The following is a 25,342-nucleotide window of genomic DNA, read 5'->3' as shown; positions in this document are numbered from 1 at the left end:
TTTGCTTCTGCCTTTATTGTTCTTTTTGTAACTCTCTAGATTACTTTGTAAATATGTAACTCCATGCTTAAGTGTGCCAAGTTCTGTTGCTTTAAGTTTGACTTCACTGTTCATCGTAATTGAAAAAAAAAAACGAATTGAAAAATTTAAGACCTAAAACGAGGAGAAAGAAATTCATATAACTGATCAAACTTCAAGCAAACAAAAATGACCACAAATGAATAAATGAAATCTAAAACGAGCAGAAATTAAAGTGAATAATCAAGTCGAAATAAAAAACGAACAGAAATTACCACAAAAAATCTTCCTACAATCCTGATTTTAACAGAATAGCCCATTTGACCAATTCAAAACCTTTGCCATGGAGACCTGCGCCTCATGTTACCTCCAAAGGCCTATTTTTGTACCTTTTGATGGTTCTGATCAAGATGGCTATCTTGTTGACAGTTTTTGGGCAATAGGAAAGCCCGGGGTATAGAGAGTGCAGGGTACCACCCAGTAAGTTCTGCCAAAAAAGAGCGCCAGATCAATCAGAATTTGCGATTCCCCTCCCAATTTTCTTCCACTACCTATTTCGTGACGAGGTAGGGAAAAAAAAAAGAGCAAACATTCATTGGAGACTCACCAGTCTTTACTAAGTCAACGCGATTAGGTGGACTATGATTATAGTCAAAGATTAGTGACAAAGTGACATTTTGTTCCATTACGATTCAGTATATCCTATCAAATTCTATACAAAAATACTTTTAAATGCAGTTAAATATGCATTGCATATATTTTCCATTTTTGATGAAATTTTAAGTCGTGAAGTTATTTTGTGAGCGTTTTGGGCAAGAATTTGTAATAAGGGCCAAAAGAACTATTGGGGTTGTAGATTCTTTGAACTTATGAGGTAACATCTAGAAACAACTCATGATCATAATATTTGATCATAAGTGATAATATTTGTTTCACAAGCCAAAAATGTGACAGAATTTTTGACTTATGTCATGTTCCTCCTTGCATAAGGAAAAGAAACCTTCCACTTTTGGACGTTTCATAATCCGTAAAATTGAAAAGTTCAGTTTATCGAAAATCCATCGATAACAACAAACATCTCAGTTTCAAATCATAGGCAGCACACAGCGCTGCCTAAGTAAAGAACGATGTTGGCGCAATGTATTGTTTTTTTTTTTTTCTTGGTCTTAGACCAGGGCACTTCGTATCGAAGAAGCTTTCGTAGAAACTTCGAAAAGGGCTCATTTGATTGGAAATTGGAGTGGCTTGTGCCCTTTTTAATAGTCTAAAGTCATTGGAAGGAAACTAACACCCCTTCCATGCCCACCTTTCCCCCAAACACATCTAATCAAAACTTTGAGATAACCATTTTGTTCAGCGTAGTTGATTTCCAGATAGTAATTATGTTTTTAAGGAGGACACACCCCACAGCCCTCAGGTCAAGTGTTGTAAGTTATGCCCAGGGGGCATATAAGGTTTCTATAGAAAGCGTTGTCAGAAACTTCAAAAAAGGCTCGTTTGATTGGAAATTCAAAGGGCTAGTGCCCTTTTTAATAGTCGAAAGTGATTGGAGGGCAATTAACCCCCCTCTCACGCCTACCTTTTCCCAGAACACATCCAATCAAAATTTTGATATAGCCATTTTGTTCAACGTAGTTGAAAGTTCTGGAAATTAGGTCTTTGAGGATGACACCCCCCCAAGCCTTCAGGAAATGAGATGTAAGTTATGCCCTGGGGGCATATAAGTTTTTTTTTTATAGAAAGCGCTGTCGTGGGCACTTCAAAAAGGGCTCATTTGATTGGAAATTGAAATGGCTAGTGCCCTTTTTAATGGTCGAAAGTGATTGAAAGGCAACTAACACCCCTTCCACGCCCACCATTTATCCAAACACATCCAAACAAAATTTTGAGATGCCATTTTGTTCAACGTAGTTAAAGGTTTTAGAAATTGGGTCTTTGAGGATGATAACCCCCTCAGAGGCCTCGGGGCAAGGGTTGTAAGTTATGCCCAGGGGGCATATAAGGTTTTTTTTATTGAAAGCAGTGTCATAAAAACTTCAAAAGGGCTCATTCGACTGGAAATTAGAAGGGCTTGTGCCCTTTTTAATAGTCGAAAGTGATTGGAGGATAATTAACACCCTTCTCACACCCACCATTTCCCCAAATACATCCAATCAAACTTTTGAGATAGCCATTTTGTTCAACGTAGTTGAAAATTCTGGAAATTAGGTCTTTGAGGATGACACTCCCCCCCCCCAAGCCCTTAGGGTAAGGGTTGTAAGCTGTGCCCTGGGGGCATATAAGGTTTTTATTGAAAGCTTTGTCGCAGAAACTTGAAAAAGGGCTCATTCGATTGGAAATTCAAAAAGCTAGTGCCCTATTTAATAGTCGAAAGTGATTTGATGACAACTAACCCCCCTCTCACGCCCACCTTTTCCCCAAACAATCCAATCAAAATTTTAAGCTAGTCATTTTGTTCAACGTAGTTAAAGGTTTTAGAAATTAGGTCTTTGAGGATGATAACCCCATCAGAGCCCTCAGTGCAAGGGTTATAAGTTACACCCTGGGGCATATAAGGTTTTTATTGAAAGCGTTGTCGTAGACACTTCAAAAAGGGCCCATTTGATTGAAAATTGAAAAGGTTAGTGCCCTTTTTAACAGTCAAATTGATTGGAAGGCAACTAACACCTCTTCCACGCCCACCATTTATCCAAACACATCCAATCAAAATTTTGAGATGACCATTTTGTTCAAAGTAGTTGGAAGGTCCGGAAATTATATCTAAGAGGATGGCACTCCCCCACAGCCCTCAGGATAAGGGTTGTAAGTTATGCCATTGGGATATATAAGCTTTTTATTGAAAGGTTTGTCGTTGAAATTTGAAAAAGGGCTCATTCGATTAGAAATTCGAAGGGCTAGCGCCCTATTTAATAGTCAGAAGTGATTTGAAGGCAACTATCCCCCTCTCACGCCCACCTTTTCCCCAAACAATCCAATTAAATTTTTAGATAGCCATTTTGTTCAACGTAGTTAAAAGTTTTAAAAATTAGGCCTTTGAGGATGATAACACCCTGAGAGCTCTTGGGCCAAGGGTTGTAAGGTATGCCCTGGTGGCATGTAAGGTTTTTATAAACGTTGTCGTAGAAAATTCAAGAAGGCTCATTCGACTGGAAATTAGAAGGCCTTGTGCCCTTTTTAATAGTCGAAAGTGATTGGAGGATAACTGAAATCTATGTAACACCCACCATTTCCCCAAACACATCCAATCAAAAGTTTGAGATAGCCATTTTCTTCGACGTAGCTAAAATCTGGAAATTATGTTTTTGACGATGACAATCCCCCCACAGCCCTCAGGGTAAGGGTTGTAAGTTATGCCCTAGGGGCATATAAGGTTTTTTTTTACAGAAAGCGTTGTCGTAAAGACTTCAAAAAGGAATCATTCGATTGGAAATTGGAGCGGCTTGTGCCCTTTCTCAAAAACGAAAGTGTTTGGAGTGCAAGTAACCACCCTCTCACGCCAACCATTTTGCAAAGCATATCAAATCAAACTTTTGAGATAGCCATTTGTTCAACGTAGTTGAAAGGTCCGCAAATTATGTCTTTGAGTATGACAACTCCCTCAAAGCCCTCAAGTCAAGGGACAAGGGTCAAGTCAGGTCACAAGTTATGCCCTGGGGCATATAAGGTTTTTATAGAAAGCGTCGTCGTTGAAACTTCAAAAAGGGCTCATTTGATTGGAAATCGAAAGGCCTAGTGCCGATTTTAATATTAGGAAGTAATTGAATGTCTGCTACCCCTCCTATCATATCCACCATTTCTCAAAGGCTATCTAATGGACAGATTGAAATAAAAATTTTCTTCAATATTGTTGAAAATTCTAGTCATTAAAGATTTATTAATGACACCCCCCCCCCCGCAGCCCTCAGGACAAGGGTTGTAAGTTATGCCCTGGGGGTATATAAGGTTTTTATTGAAAGTGTTGTCGTAGAAACTTCAAAAGGGCTCATTCGATTGGAAATTGAAAGGGCTAGTGCCTTTTTCATAGTTGAGACCGAATAGAAGGCAACAAAAGCCTCTCTAACGCGAACCATTTCCCCAAACATATCAACTCAAAATTTTTTAACAGGCGCTTTTTAACGTAATGGAAGGTTCTGGAAATTAGGTCTTTGAGGATGACAACCCCCTCACAGCTCTCAGGCCCAGGGTTGTAATTTTTGCCCTGGGGGTATATAAGGTGTTTATAGAAAGCGTTGCCGTAGAAACTCAAAAATCGCTCATTCGATTGGAAGTCGAAAGGGCTAGTGCTCTTTTTAATAGTCGAATTTGATTGGAAGGCTTGACATTTTTATAGTTAAGATCGATGTGGGAACAATGTATTATTATTTTATTTTTCTTTTTTTTGTTTAGACCAAGGAACTTCGTTCGTATTGAAGGAGTTGTCTTAGGAACTTCGAAAAGGGCGCATTCAATTGAAAAGAGAAAGGGCTAATGCCCTTAATATAAGTCGAAAGTGATTGGAAGGCAACTAGTCCCTCTCCCACGCCCACCCACCCATTTGCCCATTATGTTTAAAAACCAAATGTTGCCTTAAGATTAAATCAAAATGCACTGTGTTAATGCTAATTCTCAATAAGGCATCTCAGCAGTATCCCAAGAATGACTGAGGGTATTATGTTCAAACTTTCGGGGCTACTTCTGCTCTTGAAATTTAATCAGATAAAAATAGCGTAAGTGTATCCAAGCTATCAAAGAAACCAAACAGATTTTTTTTGCGAATGGTATCGAGTTTTCGATTTCAGGTCAACTAGTGGAGGTATGAAACCAAATTAAACACTATTATGTGTCCAGACTTTTAAAAGGGTGTATGTTGTTAAAAATTGCTGAAACTTTTTCTCCAAGATACAAATAGCAGGCCAAACTATAAAGTCTTGAAAAAACGAAAAGATTTAAAAAAATTATTTTCTTGTTCCCTGATAAGACTATGTCAATATAAAACGAAAAGAAATTAATTTAAAAAACTGCTTAAAAGAGCTGGAAAGTAATGTTAAAAAAGATGTAGCCTGCTTGAGCACCTTTATGATTTGCTGCCATTGCACGTTATTAATTAAAAATACTTTTTACACAAAATAAGTTTTTCAAAGAAAAGTAAAGAACTCCATTAAACCAAAAATGAGCAAAAATAAAATCAAATAATCTACCAAGCGTGAAACTACCACAAATCAGCATCGATAAATAAATGAAACCCAAAACGAACAGAACCTACAAAAAATAACTGAGTCAAACTCATAACGAGCAGAAATTAACATGAGTAGGGCTCAAAACCCCTATGCCTTCCCAAGGCCGGAATATAATTTGCACTTTGAATGAATGTGCATTGTCAGTTTATTATACATATACTGATATTTAGTAACCAGAATGTTAATATTATTTGATTTATTAAAGTTATAAAAGTAAAAATATTTATATTTTTTTCAGTAAAGTGCAAGATATGTTCTGTCCTTGGGAAGGCATAGGGGTTTTGAGCCCTACTCATGTTAATTTCTGCTCGTTTTGAGTTTGACTAGGTTTTTTATTGTGTTTTATGCTCGTTTTGGGTGTCGTTTGCTTATTAATGCAGATTTGTGGTGGCTTGATGCTCTGTAAATCATTTTATTTGTTTTTTGCTAATTTTTGGTTTAATGGAGTTTTTTACTTTTCTTTGAAAAACTTATTTTGTGGAAAAAGTTTTTTTTAATGAATCAGAGGAATAGCCTCTTCAGTAAACAAATAGTAGTTGCTGCTCAGTAGATAGGGCTATAAATATATGTTCGTCGAAGGATTTGACAGATGTATTAGATTTTTTTTGTAATAGTTACCGTACAGATTTGATAGATTTTGTACTATCATATTAACAGGAAAGAAAATGTAGAACTTCACTAACTTCAATGTCTTTTGTATAAATAAATAAAAAACATTTTCAAAGAAAGGTAAAGAGGATTATTGAAACATAAAACTAGGAGAAGTAGTCATACTTAAAACGAAGACAATTAGCATAAGTAGCAGAATTCGAGGTAGTGCTACCCTCAGCTTAAACCCTCAAAAAGGCTAGTGTCATTAACTTTACTGAAAAGAATTTGCATTTTGAACAGAGTGTTTTTTTTTATTACTTGTCATAGTATCAATAACAATAAAAGATAGCCCTAGATATCTATGGAGGAAGGAGGTACCTCCTCGTAATCCCAAACCCAAGGCTACTTCCAAATAGCCTCAAAAGCTCGAGAGGGTAGCTACGAATAACCGTTACGACTAGCCAAAAAAAAAACTTAGATTATTCATTTGAAGCCTGTAGAGCAAGATCTTACATAATAGCTGGAGATCCTATTTTAAAGTTTACCCCTCAAGTAAGATCTCTCAGCCCTATGCTAAACATCAAATCGGGAGACCAAATATTATAATACTATTACTGTGTTTATTCATTATTAGTCCTCAGCAACAAAGAAAGTGAGCTAAAGTCCCATGCTTCTAAGGAGTCACCAAGCACCACAGCAAATTGGCTTTGTTCCTAAAGCAAGACCCAGACAGATCAGACGAGAGCGAACTGAAAGTACGCATAGAGAACATGAACCACTAGCTTATACGTGAACCCCGAATTGATGAGTAATCATGCTCGCAAGTTTTCTGATGAACAAAATATCAGTGCAAGCGACCCTTTCTCGCATGCCTTAAAACTATATTTATATGTTGTGTAAATGACAACCAGGCTAGCCCCTATACTAAAATGAAAACTTTCTACTACATCAGCAAAACATAAAATCCCAGGAAAAAAAGGTACCTAATCATAAAGTGAAAGTTGAAAATAACTACTTAGAATAACTATATTTAAATTGTAAGTAATTCAGTTAAAGAACTTAAAAAACTACTTAGTTATAAATTGGCATCCCTAACCACTCGTCAGGTCAATTATTTATCTTTGCAACAATCCAAAACTTACGCAAAAAATAACATAGTTTAGTTGAAGTATAACAACATCTTGTCATACTTAAGGCTCTCCCTACCAATTATGATGCTTATACACCTTTACAAATAAATAAATAAAATTTTCTCACTTCCTAGTTATATTTTTTTGATAAAAATAAAATATATTCTTGCGTTTTGGACGCGGTGATATTATGAAGCACACAGCTTTTAAATTTACCTTCTTTATAGTTTATTTTGCTGTCAAGAAAACGAAATATTCAGATATTTCGTCTTGTTCTTTCCTTAACACCTACCTTATCTACCTATCAAACACTATCCTAAAGATGGTTGTAAAAAAACAATAAATAAATAAAAGCAGCAACTTACAAGTCAAGAGGATAGAAGAAAAGAACAAGGTATTTCCCTTTGTAATCTTCTAAACTAATTTTCTTGAAGCTGCCATCGACCACGGCCATTCCCTCAAAATGTGGTGCTTTGTCCTGAACTTGTGCAGCCAATAAACGCTGAGCTGCGAAAATCAAATACGGTAATAAAATCAAATTAAGATTCCCAAATTCCGTCAAAGACATTCTGGTGGGTCAGAGAATTTTTCAGAGGGCAAAGCCTCGAAAAGAGCTCATACAAAAAAAAACATACTATTATTGTGAAGCAAACAAAACGAATAGACCGCAAAATTCTTTTATTTTAAACTAGTGAGCTGCAAAAACACAAAAAAAGTTACTTTAAAATTACAAAAAATTACTTACGTCTTAGGATACGGACTAAAAACAGTGGCGACAGCGCTCGAGAGAAAACTACGCCACACAAGCAACATACATAGAAGTATTAGCAGTATTATTCACCCTAGCTATGTCTATGGATATTTTCTGGAGTGATTTGAATACAACAAAGAGAAATTTCTGAATCATAGAATACTACGAATTTCGAGTCCCCGTATCTGCTATTGGTACGTAAGACACAACTATTCGGCATGGCTATACCTCCAAAACGTAGAGAATATCACCTTTAATTTATTTACATATAAACTATTCTATATTCCCACATCAACTTAAAACAAAATATTTCTTTTTTCTCATTGATTCTGATGATTATGGGTGCATATCATCTATGGCGATACAATAGGAATACAATTGATAAACTCCTTCCTTTGAGGGCATGGGTATACAATGTTCGCTAAATACTTAAACAAAAACGTCATAGCACTAATGCTCTAAGACGAGAGTAATTAGTCCCCATAAATGGGCTAACAATAATTTGCACGATGAAATGTGTTTTCCCAAAGCGAAATAATCTTCCATTGAATTGTCCATTGTTCCATTGAAAACAGGGTGCCTGTTTTCGAGTATAACTCACTGTGTAGGCACCCTCTGTAAATATTGTGTTTTCCATTGATTCCTATTTTAAAAGTGTTATTTTGTCTTGTAGTGATTTATTGAGAAATTAAATGAACTTGAACTTGAATTGTCGGACAGAATAGAGGCAGTCCAAAAAAGTTGCCTAAGAATTATCTTTCATGAGGGTAAAGTGCCTTATATTTCCCTTCTTCGGAGAACCAATTTAGTCACCCTTAAGGAAAGAAGAGCAAAAATTTCCTTACGTTTCGCTAACGAGGCCCTCCACAACCCTCAGACAACTATCCTTTTCCCTAGTCACTCTTCACCCCTTCAACCCCGACTCCCGCGTTCTACTTCAACAAAAAACTCCCTTCTTGTCCCAATAAGAGTTTCCACTGAAAGATAATAGAAAAAATTTCATCTCTTACCAACTTGACTTATTCAATCAATGAATCTCCTCATCCGACCCCCTCCCTCTTATCTCCCTTTTCACCTTATATTTTTGGTGCTCATTTTGCAAGTTTTGACCTTTCTATTTTTTGGTCGCATTACTAAATTGTTTTGTTTTAATTATTTTGTCCCTCTTGTTTATTTTATGAGTTTTTCTTCATTTTCACATTTCACTGATTCGGCATTGACCTTTTAATTTTTGAGTTTTAATTGTTTTTGACATTTTTACTATTTAACGTTACCCTTTTAACGTTTAATTTTTTTTTGTTGTTGTTGGTTTTTTTTTGTTTTATTGACGGTAAAGTGCGAATTCGGCCCATTCTGGGCTGATGATATCCGTTTTAAGGCAATAAATCTTTATCTTATCTTCAAACTCCACAAAATACGGTACGCCATTAGAGTTTCATTGAGATGAAACCTTCTCAAGACCATAGGCAAGCGTGCCTTGTTTGCCTCTCATTACAGGCAATCTAACGGTCTTATGTCAATTTTAAAGTCTTGGTTAGCATGCCTGAGACTCAAGGTAGACAAAACCAACAAACAAGTATGTATCCAATAAGAGAGTCATGCACACTCCTGCCATTTACCCGTGCCCCAGCCATTTAAACATTTGCCTCTCAATTACTTGGACTATCTGTCTTGGCTTTTATGTGTCTACAATTAGCCGTGTCTTGATGCAACCTATGCAACCTACTGCAAGAGACTTGATAACTTTAATTCAAAATCAACGGAGAAACTTCGAATGGCTCAATCATTTTTATCAAGAGCAGTGTGTTAGATTAGCTTTGGCAAAGATTGAAGGGTTGATTGAAGGTTGATTAAAGCACACATCAATCGATTGACGAACACTTTTGATAAAAATGATTGACCGTCTAGGGCCTCCTTTACATTCACGAGAGATTGCACCCACATTGGATCGTCAGGATTCCTAACTGAGCCGTGGAAATCGGTAAATTTTTATTTCTCCTCCTTTTCAATCTCTTTATCGTTTTATAGTCTAAATTTTTTATATCTCCTCCTTTTCCGAATCTCCTTTTCAATGGAAACAACCTTCCATTAGATAGTTGGGTGCAGATACAATTTTTCTGGATAATTCAGGGATCCTTTAATAATGATTCTGATTCTAAAAGGAGTAATATTTATTTTATCCATTGGGTTTTGGGTACTGAGGGTCCTGCATAAAACCTTCAAGAAATACCAATTATAAATCCTGATAACCTTCCATAGGTGCAGTTGTCTTGGATATAACCTTCTGAGTGTAACCTTACTGGGTGCAGTCATCCATAGGTGCAATCATCCATGCGCATTCATCCTTGGTGCAATCATCAACAGGCGCATTCGTCCATGCATAAAATTGCCTGGGCATGATCACCCTGGATTGTTGGTTATTAGGTCATATCAGAGGTTCCTGTGCATGGATGTGCATGCAAAGGATGTGCATGCAAAGACGAGAGGGTGAGAGTCAACATTCGGGATGATTTTAGAACAGATTTGTAGAACTGCTTAACATGGTACCACAAATATTTTATGTATTATTTCCACGAAACTCTTGCCGCCAGATCATCCTATAAGGTTCAAACAAATGCAATCATGGAGAAAGGTTGGGAATTGCTCCAGATGTTTGGAATTGCTCCTCTTAACAGCATTATTGCTAATGTTAAATGAAAGTGAAGATGGAAAATAAAGAAGGATAAACTCCCTAATGGTGCTAGTTCCAAACATCTAATGAAGTGACAAGTTGAAGATTTATAACTGATGAAGTGTAGCCCCAATCGAATTCATGCCAGTGATATGGCAAAATACATACCTCACTATGTGCTAAAAGTAAATGTCTAAATGGGCTACTAACCAAAGCCTTCTATTTCAACATAGAAGGTGAAGAACAAGGTGCAGAAAAGGTTCCTAAATCTGTTTTTTTATGAACAGATGTGAATAAAATGCTTTCAGACATCACTGATACAATCACCAGATACAAAAGCAAGAAAGAACGATAAATTTTGCGTTCTAGAGATGACACTTGAGTTCATACTTTGCTTGGCAAGAATCAAACAGTTTGTGGTAACGAACAGTAGGCAAGGAGCAATGCAGCTCAATCATAACCAAAACTTTAAAAAACAGAATTCTGGTATCAGTAGATAGATCAGAAGAATCGGCTTATCACAGTGATTCCATATATATAGATTAATTAAGCTTAGTTTTACCTATCTAAGGCTATGAGCTTGAGGAGATTCGCCTGATTTTCGAAAAAGGGGGGAAACGCCCACAAAAAGTCAATGAATCTTAATGGAAATTACACCATCAGATTCAGTATGTCAGAGAACCCTACTATAGAGGTTTCAAGCTTTTATCAGTAAAAACATAGAATTTTGTGTTGTTTTTTTTTTGCCAGAAGAAAGATCATGGATGCATGTTTATCTTTTTTTTTCTCCCTGGGGGGATTGTATCAAACTAATGGTCCTAAAATATTGATAGAGGACTCATTTGAATGGAAATGAAAAGTTCCAGTGCCCTTTTTAATTGACCAAAAAGATTGGAGGGCAGCTAGGCCCCCCTCCCACGCCTCTTCTTCCCCAAAATCTTCTGATCAAAATTTTGAGATACCCATTTTAATCAGCAGAGTTAAAAGGTCGCAAAACTAAGTATTTCAAGATAAAATCACCCTCTAAAGCCCCTGGGGATATGTCTAAGTTATAAAATGTTCCCATTATTTATGTATAGTATTTGTTATTGGGAACTTTGCATACATTTTTCAAGTGGCAGGGGGGGGGGGGGGGTGAATCTTGTGCTTTGGGTATTTTCCACAGGGAAAATTATTAATGGAGAGAAAAATTTCCAGGGGGTGAACTTTTAAGGGGAGATTTTCCACTCGGAGAGTTAGCCAGAATTTCTACGCGAAATTCTTTTTATTTGTCTTACTTTCTCTTAGTCAACTCAATTTTACATGTGGAGATGTTAATGGTAATTGTCTGGGATTGAAGGCAATTCTGGAATTGTCTGGAAATGGTAATTGTAATCTTCACCAGGATTGAACAGTCAGAAAATTTTACACATTTACAGAAAAGATACACTCACCTGTAGAAAAGTTCTTGCTAAAGTGTCTTCCAACAGCATTTGAAACTGCAAGTACCTAAAATATAATAAATACAAAAATAAAAATTTGCAGGTTCTGCAGCCTTTATTTCTTTTCCCAAGAGATGATGGAAAGTCTGAAAGGCTGTCTCGTAGGCTATTCAATAAAGTTACTCAGCAGACATTCAGTAACTAAATATTGCTAATAATGACAAAGATACCAAACCCAATAGGGTCAGAGGATTTTTCCTTGAGGATAGTATAGACAAAATCACTTGATGGCATATTTTCCTTTCTTGCCCAAGAGGGGGTCCGTCTGATCAAACTAAGGGGATGGAAGTCTTTAAAATTATGCTCCTTACTAGAATAAGGATAGGACCCTGTATGAAGAGACAGGGCTATCAAGAAGGAGAGGGGAGAAATTCCCCTGGGCAAAGAACCAGCTTTTTGCAGAAATTTATTCTTGGATTTTTTTTAATTTTATTCTTCACTGGAATATCTTTTTATTTCCGAATGAGCTATCATTTTTCTAGTTAACCAAATGAAAAATCAAGAACAAAACTGGATCTGTTGCTTTTTTTTAATGTTTGAGAATATTCATGTTAGGCCTACAATATGTAGCCCAAAAATAAAGTTAAGGAGAAGACTAGGGGAATTCCTCACAAGTTTGAAAAAATTAGAAAACTGTGGCCTAAAAATAATATATTTTACGCTTTAAGCACCACCCCAGAGAAATACTTTATTTTTGGCAGAAAAGTCTCTGGCCTGAGACAGGAATGGCCAGGTATGCAAAAAGTTCCAAAGATGCCAGTAGCAGAATTCCAAAAGCTGCACACACTTTAGCAGCACAACTGTTAAGCCTTTTTTCAAGTCATTAAGAGTTATATTTCCTTCATATTGGAGCTGGGAACCATGACCCACTTTATGTTGTTGATGTGCATTCAGACCACAGATCAAACCGTTCTATGGTTTCTGCACATAAGCTGATCTGCTTTGGACTTTTTGGAAGCGTCATCTATCAAACTTCATATGAGCTGATGATTCTAGATGCCGGACTATTTTCGTCTTGAGATTTCAGAAATCCCTAGGTTGATTTGAGTCGGTAAAGTTAGTTCCAAGTGAAACATTGTATGTGATTAGATTAGTGTTGGTGCAGGTTAAACACTGTGTCTGAAGCTCAATCTCTTCATCAAAAATTTGAAACTTAAAGTGCTTGTCTAAAAGAGTGTGAAGCCTTGTTGCCGTTTTGCCACTATGCATCAATATCACCAAAGCTTTGGAATCATTAATACTGCTAGTTTTGATATTTTTCCTAACAAAAAGCTTGATAATGATGTTCCTTTGTTATGAAGCTTTTGTGGAAGAGCTTTTATCATACTTATAACTAACACTAGCTGGTCTGACTTTATGGTCACTGCAGAATTGGTGCCATCAGTTCTGGGGATTGGCTGATGTAGGAGGGTTAGAGATAACTATAGGGTTCACATTGGCAGGCTCTGGGGCACTTAAAGACCTACTGACTGTTTGGTTAAAATGATTGTATGGCTTTTCAATTGATAAATCTTCTGAATCAGGAAGTAAGCCAAGCACTGACAATGAGCAATCAACTGCTGAACTGGGTGGTAGCATTGTACTAGGTATGCTACCAGGATAAGTGACTGGAAATTTAGTGCAAGTACAAGCAATTGATTGTTCCCTTTTAATCTGATACTTCCCCTTTTCACAATTTCAAACCCCAAGGTCGAATATTCAGATTTTCCTCCAATGAGTCTTATAAAACAAAATAACACTAACTTAGTACTCTGCAACCGAAAAAAACTTTTTTGTTTCAACAATATGTTGAAAAATTTTCTCAAAGACCACTTGGGCAGTTTTGGCGTTTCAAGAAATTTTAACTGACGTTCAAATATTTCTTTGTTCTTGCGCTTGTATTCTCAATAGCTCATACTTGTCTCTGGGGCATCAAATCGTGTGAAAAGTGTCCTAACGTAGTAGTTCAGTTGCGAATTGCTGGCAAGTGGCTGTGCTAGTGCTACGTGAATGACAAGTTGATATTTTTTTTTTTTTAATAAAATTTTATAGGCGTACTGCTTCTTTTTCCATCTTACTCGTCAAACTTAATTGACTAAGTGGCTGCATCTCCTCACCCTCCGCGGCGCTTAAAGAAAATAATAAATTCAATAAAATAAATTCGGGTACGGGGGATTTGGTAAAAGAATAAACAGAAAGTCCATACGCCCGCTTTAAAGTTGAGTCATGACTCAGCAGATGTTTTCCTTCGGTTAGATGAGTTCAAAGCCAAAACGCATTCAATGGTAATACTTAACAGTCATTAGCAGCCATCTAAAACATGTAAACATTACACCTAAACAAAGTCGCCATTAAAATTTATGCAGCATCATTTATGTAACTTGCGAATATTTCAAATAAAAAGGTTCACATATCAAAAAACATAAAACAAACACTGAAAACAATAGGCATGGCAGTAATTCTTAAGGTCCCTTCTTGGGGATTTTTTTTACACCTCTGAGAGGAGGTTCAGTTTCCTTTTGCTTTGTATCGACTGAACTTTGTCCAGGGCTGCTTTCAAATCCTTATCACGCTGGACTTTCAGACTATCTAGCATAGTTTTGGCAAATTGTAGTTCAATTAGGTTGTTTGATTTTACTGCACTATCCAGCTTTCTAGCAGCTTCTTCAAGAAGAGAGTCAGAAATTTTGCTCATGAGTGGAAAGCTCTGCTTTCTTTTCCTCCATTTCCTTTTCCAAAGCATCTATGGATTCCTTATCTTTGTCAAACCTCTTGGTCAACACCAGACGTTCTTCTTTTTCGCACTGTTTTTTTCTCTTTTTCTTTTTCCTCTTCGCATTTTCTAGCTGCTAAGCTTTCCAGGTACCTCTCGTTAGCCATTCTCCCAGACTTAGCATAGGATATCATTTCAGAGGGTATCGGGCACAGTTCTTTTTTTCCGCAGTATGGTTTAAAGCATCTTTAATGGTCAACTTAGCATTAAGGGTTATCTCTAGCATCAGCGTTTGATGATGATTAAGCGCATTTATTTTACTCAGAAAACCCCCTTTGCTACACTGGTACTTCCATGCAAAAAGATGAGACTGGACCATATAACATTCGTCAGATTTGGGTAGCTTTTATCTTTGCTACGTGTAAGGAGATGAAGCCAATAAGTGTCAATGCTCTTACCACAAAGGTCTCAAGGTTCTTCTTCCAATCGTATCAGAGCACATTCATCTCTCAACCTATCTATATCAACGCAAATGGGCAACTGCCATATGCTATATTGCCGTATTTGTGTATTATGCGCCACTCATTCAAGTTTATGCTCCATAAAACTTGAGAACAAACCGGTTTCTTTGTTAGTTTTTTCAGCTTAGCAAGAGACAGGACAAAGACAAGAAACAGAATATATGGGATATATACAATTTGGGCTATATATTTTCAAATAAAGGAGGGGGGGGGGGTTAAATTATTTAGAAAACGATTCTTTCTAGGTATAGTGGCCACTAAAATTACAGAAGAATAGCAAGGTATCTGGAAATGTTGTTAAAAAAAGCAAATCCCAGTATAAAGTAAATGTAATGTTTCATTTCAGTGTTTTTTTGCAAGTGTTAAGTGTTTTTTTTTTAGTTAAACACCTAGAACCTAACCTAAACTTCGGTTAGATGAACCAATACTTTAGATCAGCCTAGGTATCTACAGACAGACACCCCAGCAACATAAGAACCCTGGAATAAATTGGGTCAATTTTGGTAAACGGTTCAATACTAATTTCTGGACTTTAGCTGGGTCCTAAGTACAGCGATTCAGAACGAAAGAACACTATATATAAAATGGTGTTCAAATGTTGAATAAACATATATTTACCTGTTTCTCTACCACACATATCTTTATCATAAAGCAAATAATTTGACAAAAAAAAAAAACTATAATACAAATACACATATTATGCTCTGAGGCGGCAAACATTTCACAGATTATCATGGCTATACTCATTTTAATGGAAAACCAGAAAAAAGCAAAAACAAAAGATTATGCAATGTAAAAGTTAGAATAGTAGGCAAATAAATAAAAATACTCTTTTTTATGTTTGGAAAAATGATTTTAGGCCACAAGTTTGGTTTTCCATTGAAATTCCATTCTTTGGTATAAATTATCTTTTTTCTTAAAGCAGTAGACAACTTTTGATAACATAATGCCTTACCTTGTAAAGCTCAACGCGTAAATAGGTGTATAGCCTATAAAAGCTGAAAGAACACCAATCATACATAAAATTAGCACAGTCACAAACCCTAGTGCTGAATTTTTTTCACTTTTCAAGTATTTCAGACAGATCTTTTCAAAACTTTTACCCCTCTCCCCTTTTCTCAAATATTAAGACACAATAAGTATCTTCGAATTTGACTTGACCTTTATAATAAGTAGCCTATCAAGTCACTTTTTCAAGTTTTTTTTACAGAAGTAATTTTTTGGATTTTTCCAGAGTGTGGATGTATTTCAGAAATGAGACACCACCTAGTAAAAAAAAGGAATATAAAAAACGAAAACGGCTCTTTTTTTGTTTTGTAGTTGCTCTATTTTAGAGTCTTGGTTCCTGTTGGGTTGAGTTACTTATAGTTCATTACCATAAACTGTTTGATCAATCTTCAAACACAGATATCAGGTAGCAGAGTAAGAAATAAAGACCAACTGCTGGTAAAAAAAAGTCTGAAAATAATATAAAACTTCAGTTGTAGTTTAAGAAGGGCAGACAGGGGGGGGGGCAGCAATTTTTTCAGTAAGAAGATTACATTTAGGAAAAGTTTTGAACGGCAAATTCAACTCTACCACATTTTTTTTTATCTGATCGTTTTTACCACAGGATTAGCCTTCATACACATTTAATAATTCCCCAAGCATTAGAAGCTGTGGAGGTAGGCATAGGTATTTAAACAAATTTCCAATCCCCTAGTTTGAGCAGAATATATGTTCTGTAAAATTTATTCACTTACTTAACAACTTTCCTAGACCATAAAGATCCTAAACTGCAGTTGAACCCCTCAATCAAGCATGGATGGCCACCATAAATATTGCAGGGGGAGGGCACTATAATAGCAATGATGATGGGAGGAGGAGGAGAGGAATATATTTGAAGATTAAAGATTATATGCAAAATAAAATTCTCAAGGAAAAAAGAAAAGTACTTAATTTTTAAATTCCAATTGAAGCAAAATTCAACAAATTTTTAAATGGTGGAGATTCCTGGCAGAAAGATCACTTCCTTTAATCCTTCATGCATTCAATTATTATGTATTTAAGATTAATATATCATGTCTAAAGCCTACAGGAAAAGAAAATCAGACTCAAACTAAATTGCAGAAAATAAGAGAAAAGGGTATCATCTTAAAGGGTCCATTTAATTACTGAGTAAATGAGTAAAAGGTCTTGAGTGGTATGTTCAACTAATCTATAGCTTGATAATGAAAATATCTCCGAATTTATCACAAAATCCCCTCTCCAATCTCTGCGTGCTTTGATTTTATAATGGTCACATAAAATATCCCTTTATCATTTAAGAATAATTTTTCAATTGAACTCATATATTTTCAGACCTTTGAAAATTAAACAGAATAGTACAAGAAAACAAAATTAAAACTCAGAGTCCACTTAGACCCTCTTTGCATACAATGCTCAGAATTACACTGAGCATAAACGTTTTCAAATGAAATTCTTCACCACAAGTCCCAAGAAAATCTTTGGTATAATCTTATAAAATTTTTGGGGAACTGATTTTTTTTTTGAGGACAGAAATTTTTGGGGGAAATCCCCAGAAATTTGGGGATAGTGGAAGCACTGGTATTTTTAGACAAAATCTGCCAATTTTTTTTTTACTAGACCATGAAAACTGCCAAGTAGCATTGCTACCATACTAACCCACTTTTTGCACAGCAGGAGATGGCATTCCTATGTCAATTCTGCTCTGACAATATATAGTGTCTGAATTTAGCTAATAATTGTACTTTGAGATCAACAGCTGGGTGAGTGTTTGATTGACATTATTCTAATCAAGATCATAAGCCTAAAATATGGAAAAAAAGGGTGATTATCAAGAACTTCCATATAAAGAACTTAGTACCAAAACAGTTGAAAAAAAATGCATAATACACTCTAACATTCTGCCCAATCACATTCCATCGTGAATAGGTTAGTGTCAAGAGTTCAAATGGGATGTAACAGCATAAGTAATGAACCTCAGTCCAAATGTCTTGTGGAAGTGACACCTTTTTTAAATATATGAAGAAACTCACCAAATTGTGCTGAAAGAAGATAGCAGTGTGTTTAAAATAGCAGAGACTATTAAAATATCAACATATCAAATGGGTAATACCCTAATAATATTTTTGGCTTTAGCAAGGTCTGTATCAAATTTGTGTTAAGTTTATTATATTGTTTAAGCAGGAAGTTGCCTCTCTACCATAAAAAATGCCAATGAATTCTTTTGACGTTTTACAACCATGGATAAGACAATAAATCATCACTATAATACTGAAAGCACATTATAATCAAAATAGTACATTGCACAAGGTGAAGAAGATGAGGTAATTAGCTATTTTGAGGGTCTCAATGAATTGCATTATACAATGCAACTACTACTAACAACTCAAAGCAGTACTAAGAAACCTGAGACCAACACAGCAGTGTATGCCCTGTTCCACCCCAATCTATACAAAGTTTCACTCTTTCCTCCTCCCATGAAGTTCCAATTTCCTTCCAGTACTTTCTTATGACTTCTCCCAATCCCATCTGGGATGAATTACTTATTACATTTAGCTCCAGATGGACAGCCAAGCAGAACAACCTTGGGCACCCCCAAGATATATGGATTACTGAGTCTGGCCAATATCCACAAATTTGGAAACATGGTTTCATAACCCCTTGAAAAAGAAAGACAGAAAACCTGGTTTTGAAGGTGTTCATCCTATTTCACTCACTCCCATTTTCTCTAAGCTATATGAAGGATTCCTTGCAGATTGGCTAAAGGAGAAAATCCTACCTCTTACTGACCTGAGACAATTTGGTAACATCAAATCTACCTTTACTTCCCATTCCCTTGTTTTTGTTATTGACTCAATTGGCAAAATTCTCAAAAAACATAATTGCTGGCTAAATTTACTTTCCATTTACCTCCAAAAAGCATTTCACCTTGTTAACCACAATATTTTAGTTGAAAAACTTGTAACTGATTTCAATATTGATTCTTTCCATGTTAAATTGGTAGCCTCCTTTTTATCAAATAGATCACAGGTAGTCAAATATTAGGATCAATATTCCAGCTCCCTCCCTTTACACAATGGATTACCCCAAGATACTCTCCTAGGTCCCCTCCTTTTTTTCTGTCATGATAAATAGTATTGTTAAGGAATTTCCTGACAGATGGAAATTTGTGGATGACCTAACGGTTGTTGAAACCTGCTACCAAAACTTAGTAAGTAACCCTATGAGCATTCTCAGTGTTATGTCAGTTGATGCTGCAGAGTTAGACATGAGAGTAAACCCTCTAAATCTATGATGATGCAAATTTGTTTCCTTAAAACCTCACCCCTTTTCCTCAACCTATCTCCCCAGATATTTCTGTGTCTTCCTTTAAATTACTTGGGGTTACAATTTCCTCTAATTTAAAGTGGGATATCCACGTGAAAGACATTGTCCATAGAGCTAATGCATCCATGTCTCTCCTTAAGCTCTTGAATAAATTTAACGTCCCCTTATCCCATTCTTTAAGGATCTATACTTCCTGTGTCTGCCCGCATCTTGAATATGCTTGTCCAGTTTGGCATCCTGGCACCTCCCGTGATAAATCAGGAAAAACTGAATCTTTTCAAAAAAGAGCCCTAAGAATAATTTTTAAAGAATCTATGGTACCATATTCACTCCTTCTAAAAAAAAGCCAAGCTGGAAACTCTTGAGCACAGGAGAGGAATGCTGTGCCTCCGGTTTGCAAAGAATGCAATAATAAATTCTTGCACAGAAAACGTTTTCCACAAAAGACACTCCCCATCCAGAAACCTCCTGCCTTGTACTGTTTCTGAACCTGTCCCATATGTTGCTTAACCTCCAGGTATGAAAAAACCTTTGTCCCCTTCATTACTGATCAAACAAACTACTAGTTTTTTTTCTGGTACTGGTGGTACCCAAGTTTGTGTCCACTTGGTTCTTTTGTTCCCTCCCCCGTGTTTATATGTTCTCTTTTAATCTTCTTAACATTATTTTTATCTTACTTTTTTAGTTTTGTTTTAGTTTTTACCTTTTTAACTTTCTTACATTTGACGCTTTTTTTAACTAATGAATGGCTTTGTCTTTTTGATATTGTTGTTTTTGGCATTGTTTAGCCAGTTTTTTTTAGTTGTTGTGCTATTTATATCATTTTTTTTTACTCTGAAATGCAGATTCTGCCCTTTGGGGCTTGTGATAGTCATTTTCTGAAATAAGTATCTTATCTTATCTCAGAAAGGTTCATCAAACCACAGTTTTGTCAAGCTTATTGTTAGATATACATTCAGTCGAACAAGTATCTAAAACTATCCTTAAAAATTCAACTGAAAAGCAATTAACAAATCTTTGTCAACCTTTTGAAGCACCCACACTTCAGAGCTGTACTTATCTACTGTTATTACCATGACTTCTAATTTCCTAATCTTAGTTTACTGATGTAATATCTTCCTATTCTTTTAAGCTTTTTTTAGTCTTTACATCTTTGCTGCACCCATCATCTTCATTTATACTACAACCCAGGCCAGTGAAGTTATCCACTTGGTCAATTTTCGTGTTACCTCATATCCCCATTAAAGTAATTATATTGGAAATAGAAAGCAGTTGTGGCCAAAAGAAGCAATTACCTAAGGGCTGTAGTTTAGCAGCATAGCCTATCACTAATTTAAACAGTTGTTGAGCTTTGTGAATGAAAGTTTCAGGAATGGCCTCTGTCCCTTCTTCCATGGTTATAAACAACCTCTAAGAAAATGTATCAATATACTATAGTGAGTAAAATGGTGCATCTACAATACCTTCCTTAAATAACAACAAAACTTTCAATGCAAACAAGGTCATCTGGCAAGGGGTTCCATAACTGGTGACCCCTATTAACAAAACTAAAACTCCTATGTATTGTTCAGCTTTTGGTGGGTAAATTTAATGCATGTGGTGGTGTGTCATCTGATACTTGAAAATTGAAATACAGAATTAGGGTTTACATTATCACTATCATGGATAATACAGTACTAATAAGGTCAGATAAATTCTATCTGAATTCTAAACTTGGACAACTCTAGTGCCTCCACCTGTCTCTGATATGGATCCCCTTTCATACTCTGTTAACATATTTGCATATTCAAAGGTATTTTTAGTCCTTATCTATTAATCCTTATTTATTATCTATATAATCCTTACCTTATTATACTTTTTCTGAAAACCATTTATACCACTGTCCAAGATGTTATTGTATTATTTTTATCATGTAACTTTTTAGAATCATTGCCATCACTCACCAGTGACATTATAGGATTTGCCTTAGTTGCTGGACAATGCAATTTAAGGTAATTATAAAACCAATTTGTGCTACAGATCAAACAGTGATTGTCAAACAAGCAATTATAGATGGTAAATGACATGATCCCATTACTGCCAACTGTATAAACAAGTCTCTCAATATACCTACCTGGGATCCAGGATACAGAATCTATAAAATTATCATTTTCATCAGATTGATTCTGAGGTTAATTCAGAGTAGATGTTTGCTAAATGAATTGATTAAGGTAAATAGCCTTACTTTGGATGCAACTCTATTCTAGGCAATAGTGGGACCACTTTGGACTGTTGGTGGCTAAAACTTGATTTATGACAGCACTGATGAACATAATGCTACCCCATTTTGAACAATTTATAGCAACTCAGGACAAGGTCAACACTTAATTATTTTCTAAGTTTTGTCCAATTAAATGGTAGTTTTGCCTGCTCAAAGTGTTAAGCAGTGAAAATTATGTAATTTTTGGACAATCTATACCAATTCAGACCAAAGTGGCTCTAAATGATTTATTAAATAATGTTGAATTAAATGGAAGTTCAGTCTGTTCAAAATATTTAAGTGGTCTCTGTTACCATTACTAAGTGGGAAAAATTGTCCCATTTTTAGTTGGTATTAGAAGCTATATTAGTTATCATGGGAGTAGGCAGCATATTGTCTCGGGGAGGGGGGGGCTGTTGATCGTGTGATGGAGGGCCTTTTATCAACTGCTTTTCCAACCATCTGCTTTTTCAGCCATATCTAATGTAGCCTAAATTTGAAGGTCTAGGGGGGCAGCTGCCCCCTTCCCTATGCCCATGTTAGTTATGCATATGTAAATTTGCTTTCCCATTCCTTTTCTTTGGCTTGCTATATGAGTATAAGTAAACATTAAAGAAGTAGAGCCTCAGGAGTAACCATTGGACTAGGACAAATCATAGTTGTAGGGTGAACTTGGGTAATTCTGACCTCTTATTAAGTTTTTTCAGCTTAATTTGGTCCCAAACATTTATGCAATTGCTGGTGCAATAAAAACTAGTTGACATTGTTCCTGATCATAGTAGTAATATTCTTCACAATCTAGGAAGTTTTGTTGTTTCTGTGACTTACTGCACCCATCTCAGAGGTGTCGGACTTGCCCCCTAGTCTGGGATGAATCTGACACCCCCCAGCAGATCCTATGTATTCAGAGATAAGAATTATGTCACCTTCAGACATGATAGAGGATACCTCTATGTACAGAGAAACCATACAAAACAAAAAATTTGTTAATAGTTAGTATATGCCACAGAGGAACACAGGTTTTCTGCTTACTATGGGGTAATTACAAAACTTTTGGTCTTACCCTGTACATAGAAGAAGTCTTTGAGACTGGTATTTTTCAAATTTTTATTGTAAGTATGAAAAAGGTAACACCATACTTCAAATATTGGGGAAAAGTTGTAATTTCAATTTGTATACGAGAATTTCTTTTCCTGAAAAAAAAGTAATTTTTATTGAAAAAAACAATTTCAATCAGAATCAGAGGAGGTCAACAAAGCAAAATTTTGATCACTTGTGCTTCTTGTACAGAGTGATGATATGCCAAATTTGGAATGATGGTAGAGTGAAGAGAGAAGCTCCAGAAAGCTTTAATGGTCTGGCAAAGATGTATTCTTCTTCAACTTTGTCAATGTCATTTTTTTTGGGCCAGTCATATGAATAATTGGCTATGCTGAGGCAGCAAAGATATTTTATACAAACATGATTTTTGTCAGGAAAATCAAGCACCCTTCTGATATACCAGCCTTGCTGATCACATTTGGTATCATATGCTCAGCATAGTATCATTTAACTGTATGTTTAGCTTATATTTCTGTTCTTCTTCATTCTCACTGTCAACAGCATAACTTTTGTTCATTTGAAAAACCAAAAGAGATGTCAAAGTCTTGATCATCTTTTCAGCTTTTCTCTTTCTCTTTATGTTCAAGAGAGACCCACAAATAAAGTGAACATACCACTTGATGCCTTTTTTATGCTCTTTTTATATATAATGATTGTTTTTGGTGCAAGTCCAATTTTAACCTAAAGTTACCCAAATAGCCTATATAGGTTAAGCCCATAATAGGCTAGCCTATATATTTCCTAGGCCTATGTATTAATTGATTCTCAAATTTTTCACTGTCAATTCAATTTATGACTAAACTGGTTTTAACAAGAGACATGCTAACAGAGAAATATAAGCTGTACCTAGCCTATAACAAGAGCACCAAGGAGAAATCCTTAACAAGGATAACAAGGAGAATTCCTTAGATTGCTCCTAGCTGCAATTTAAGGTAAGAGAAAAAGACATCATCTTTGGGGTCCCATAAAGGGTTTATAAACTGAATCTGTACCAAAAATGGTTATTATATTTGGAAAGAGCATAAAAAAGGCATTGAGTGACATGCTCACTGTATTTGTAGGCCATTTGTGTGAATTAGGCTAGGGCCTATTCAATATTTACCAAAAGTGGTAGTGAAAAAAGTAGGCCTATCTGGCCCTCTTTTTTGGTGCTAGCTTCACTAGACTAGGCAAAAATTTCAGGTGATGTAACCAAAGCTGAATTTTGCCTGTTCCAAGTCACTTTTAAACAAAAAAAAAAAATTACAAAAGACATAGGCTAGCCTTTAAATAGACATAGCCATAAAGGTTAGTCTTTAATTCAAGGGTTACAAATTAAAATCCAGGAAATCATGAAGACTCCGTGTCAAATCCTGATAGTTTCAGTAACCTAAACTAGGCTACTTTACAAGATATTCCTATCAAAAGGACTCTAAACTTTACCCTGTTCAGGCCTAAGCAATATTTACAGTTCTTAGCATCATAGTTACTTTAACCTACGACAAGCAGAAATGCTTACAGTTCTCTGCAACATTTTTGCTCTTTGGTATATCTTTAACGGAATGAATATATATAAAATTCGGAAAAATTTTGGTTAAATTTTTTCTTCTTGTGACTATAACCAGGGTTGCCAGTAGGTCAAACAAAAAACAAGCCCGAGCCTTTGAAAACCAAGACTGTCATCATGGTCAGTTCATAAAGTTCTAAAATTGCCCAAATTTGTGTGTTTCACAGACACGCACATGGCCCGATAAGAGCAGTTGGATTAGTCCTAGATCAGTTTTTTTGTCCGGTTATTTCAAACTTAGCACCAATCTTTCGAAACAAACATGGCAAAAAGGTGGCCCTGGTTAAATCAAACTTCGCACAAATCTTTCATAACAAATACGGAAAAAGACGGTCCACACTTTTTCTTAATTCTTTATCCTTTTTCAAAATCCTCGTCATTTCGTCCATGACAAAATTAAAAAATTGTGTTACGAAACTGCTACAAATTGAAGCACGTGCTACAGTGTTACACATGATGAAATAGTGCTAAAATAGTTCTTTCGTGCTAAAGTCAGAAAAAGTTTTGCCCCTAATCTAATTATACTTTTACCTTGCTTGCTTACCCTTTGTTCATCCTGCTCCACTTTCATGGAAGAACAACGATGTATGGGATCCGCCAAAATTCATCTGTTTTTAGCTGCAGCTTTATGCGTCATAATGGTTAAACAGCTGTGAACTCTTTTTATTAACTTCTAGAATTTAATATGACTTATTCCAATGAATACGCTAGTAATAACCACAAGCCGAAGACATAAAATATCTTTGGTTTAATATCGCGTAAAAATTTTTGGTACACATTATTTGGTACAGTTGCAACACGATATTTAAAAATAACTTATGATTAAAGTAAGGCCATAAAAAATATCGTGAGAACGGAATTAATACAAAAGCCCTCACAATCCCAAGATGAAATAATACGCACAGATAAAAAACAAAAACAAAACAGAAAGGCACTTAGATCCAGAAGGCACTAAGAGAATTAAGACTCATAGGAGGCTAGGATATTATCTACATCGACTAGATCAGTTGTTCGTTCAGCTTCGTCAACTTCACAAGCCTTATGAATATCACT

General features: G+C 35.7%; 1 protein-coding gene across 1 annotated transcript in view; it reads right to left on the bottom strand.

Moving 5' to 3' along the window:
* The window catches only part of LOC148952847 (peroxiredoxin-like), a 37,909-nt gene extending 13,564 nt beyond the window's left edge, over positions 1-24,345 (bottom strand). Inside the window, exons 1-3 of the mRNA XM_089088130.1 lie at positions 24,242-24,345; positions 11,811-11,865; positions 7,321-7,462 (exon numbers count right to left, since the gene is read on the bottom strand). Coding sequence (XP_088944256.1) covers positions 7,321-7,462; positions 11,811-11,865; positions 24,242-24,256 — 212 coding nt within the window. The 5' untranslated portion in view covers positions 24,257-24,345. The remainder of the gene's footprint in view (positions 1-7,320; positions 7,463-11,810; positions 11,866-24,241) is intronic.
* Between the last annotated feature and the right edge of the window lie 997 nt (positions 24,346-25,342).

This window comes from Artemia sp. Qi Xiang Cuo, chromosome 4, assembly GCF_049724085.1.
Source record: "Artemia sp. Qi Xiang Cuo chromosome 4, ASM4972408v1, whole genome shotgun sequence".
Lineage (NCBI taxonomy): Eukaryota > Metazoa > Arthropoda > Branchiopoda > Anostraca > Artemiidae > Artemia > Artemia sp. Qi Xiang Cuo.
Note: the sequence above shows the minus strand (reverse complement) of the source record. Positions and strands in the feature narration are given on the sequence as shown.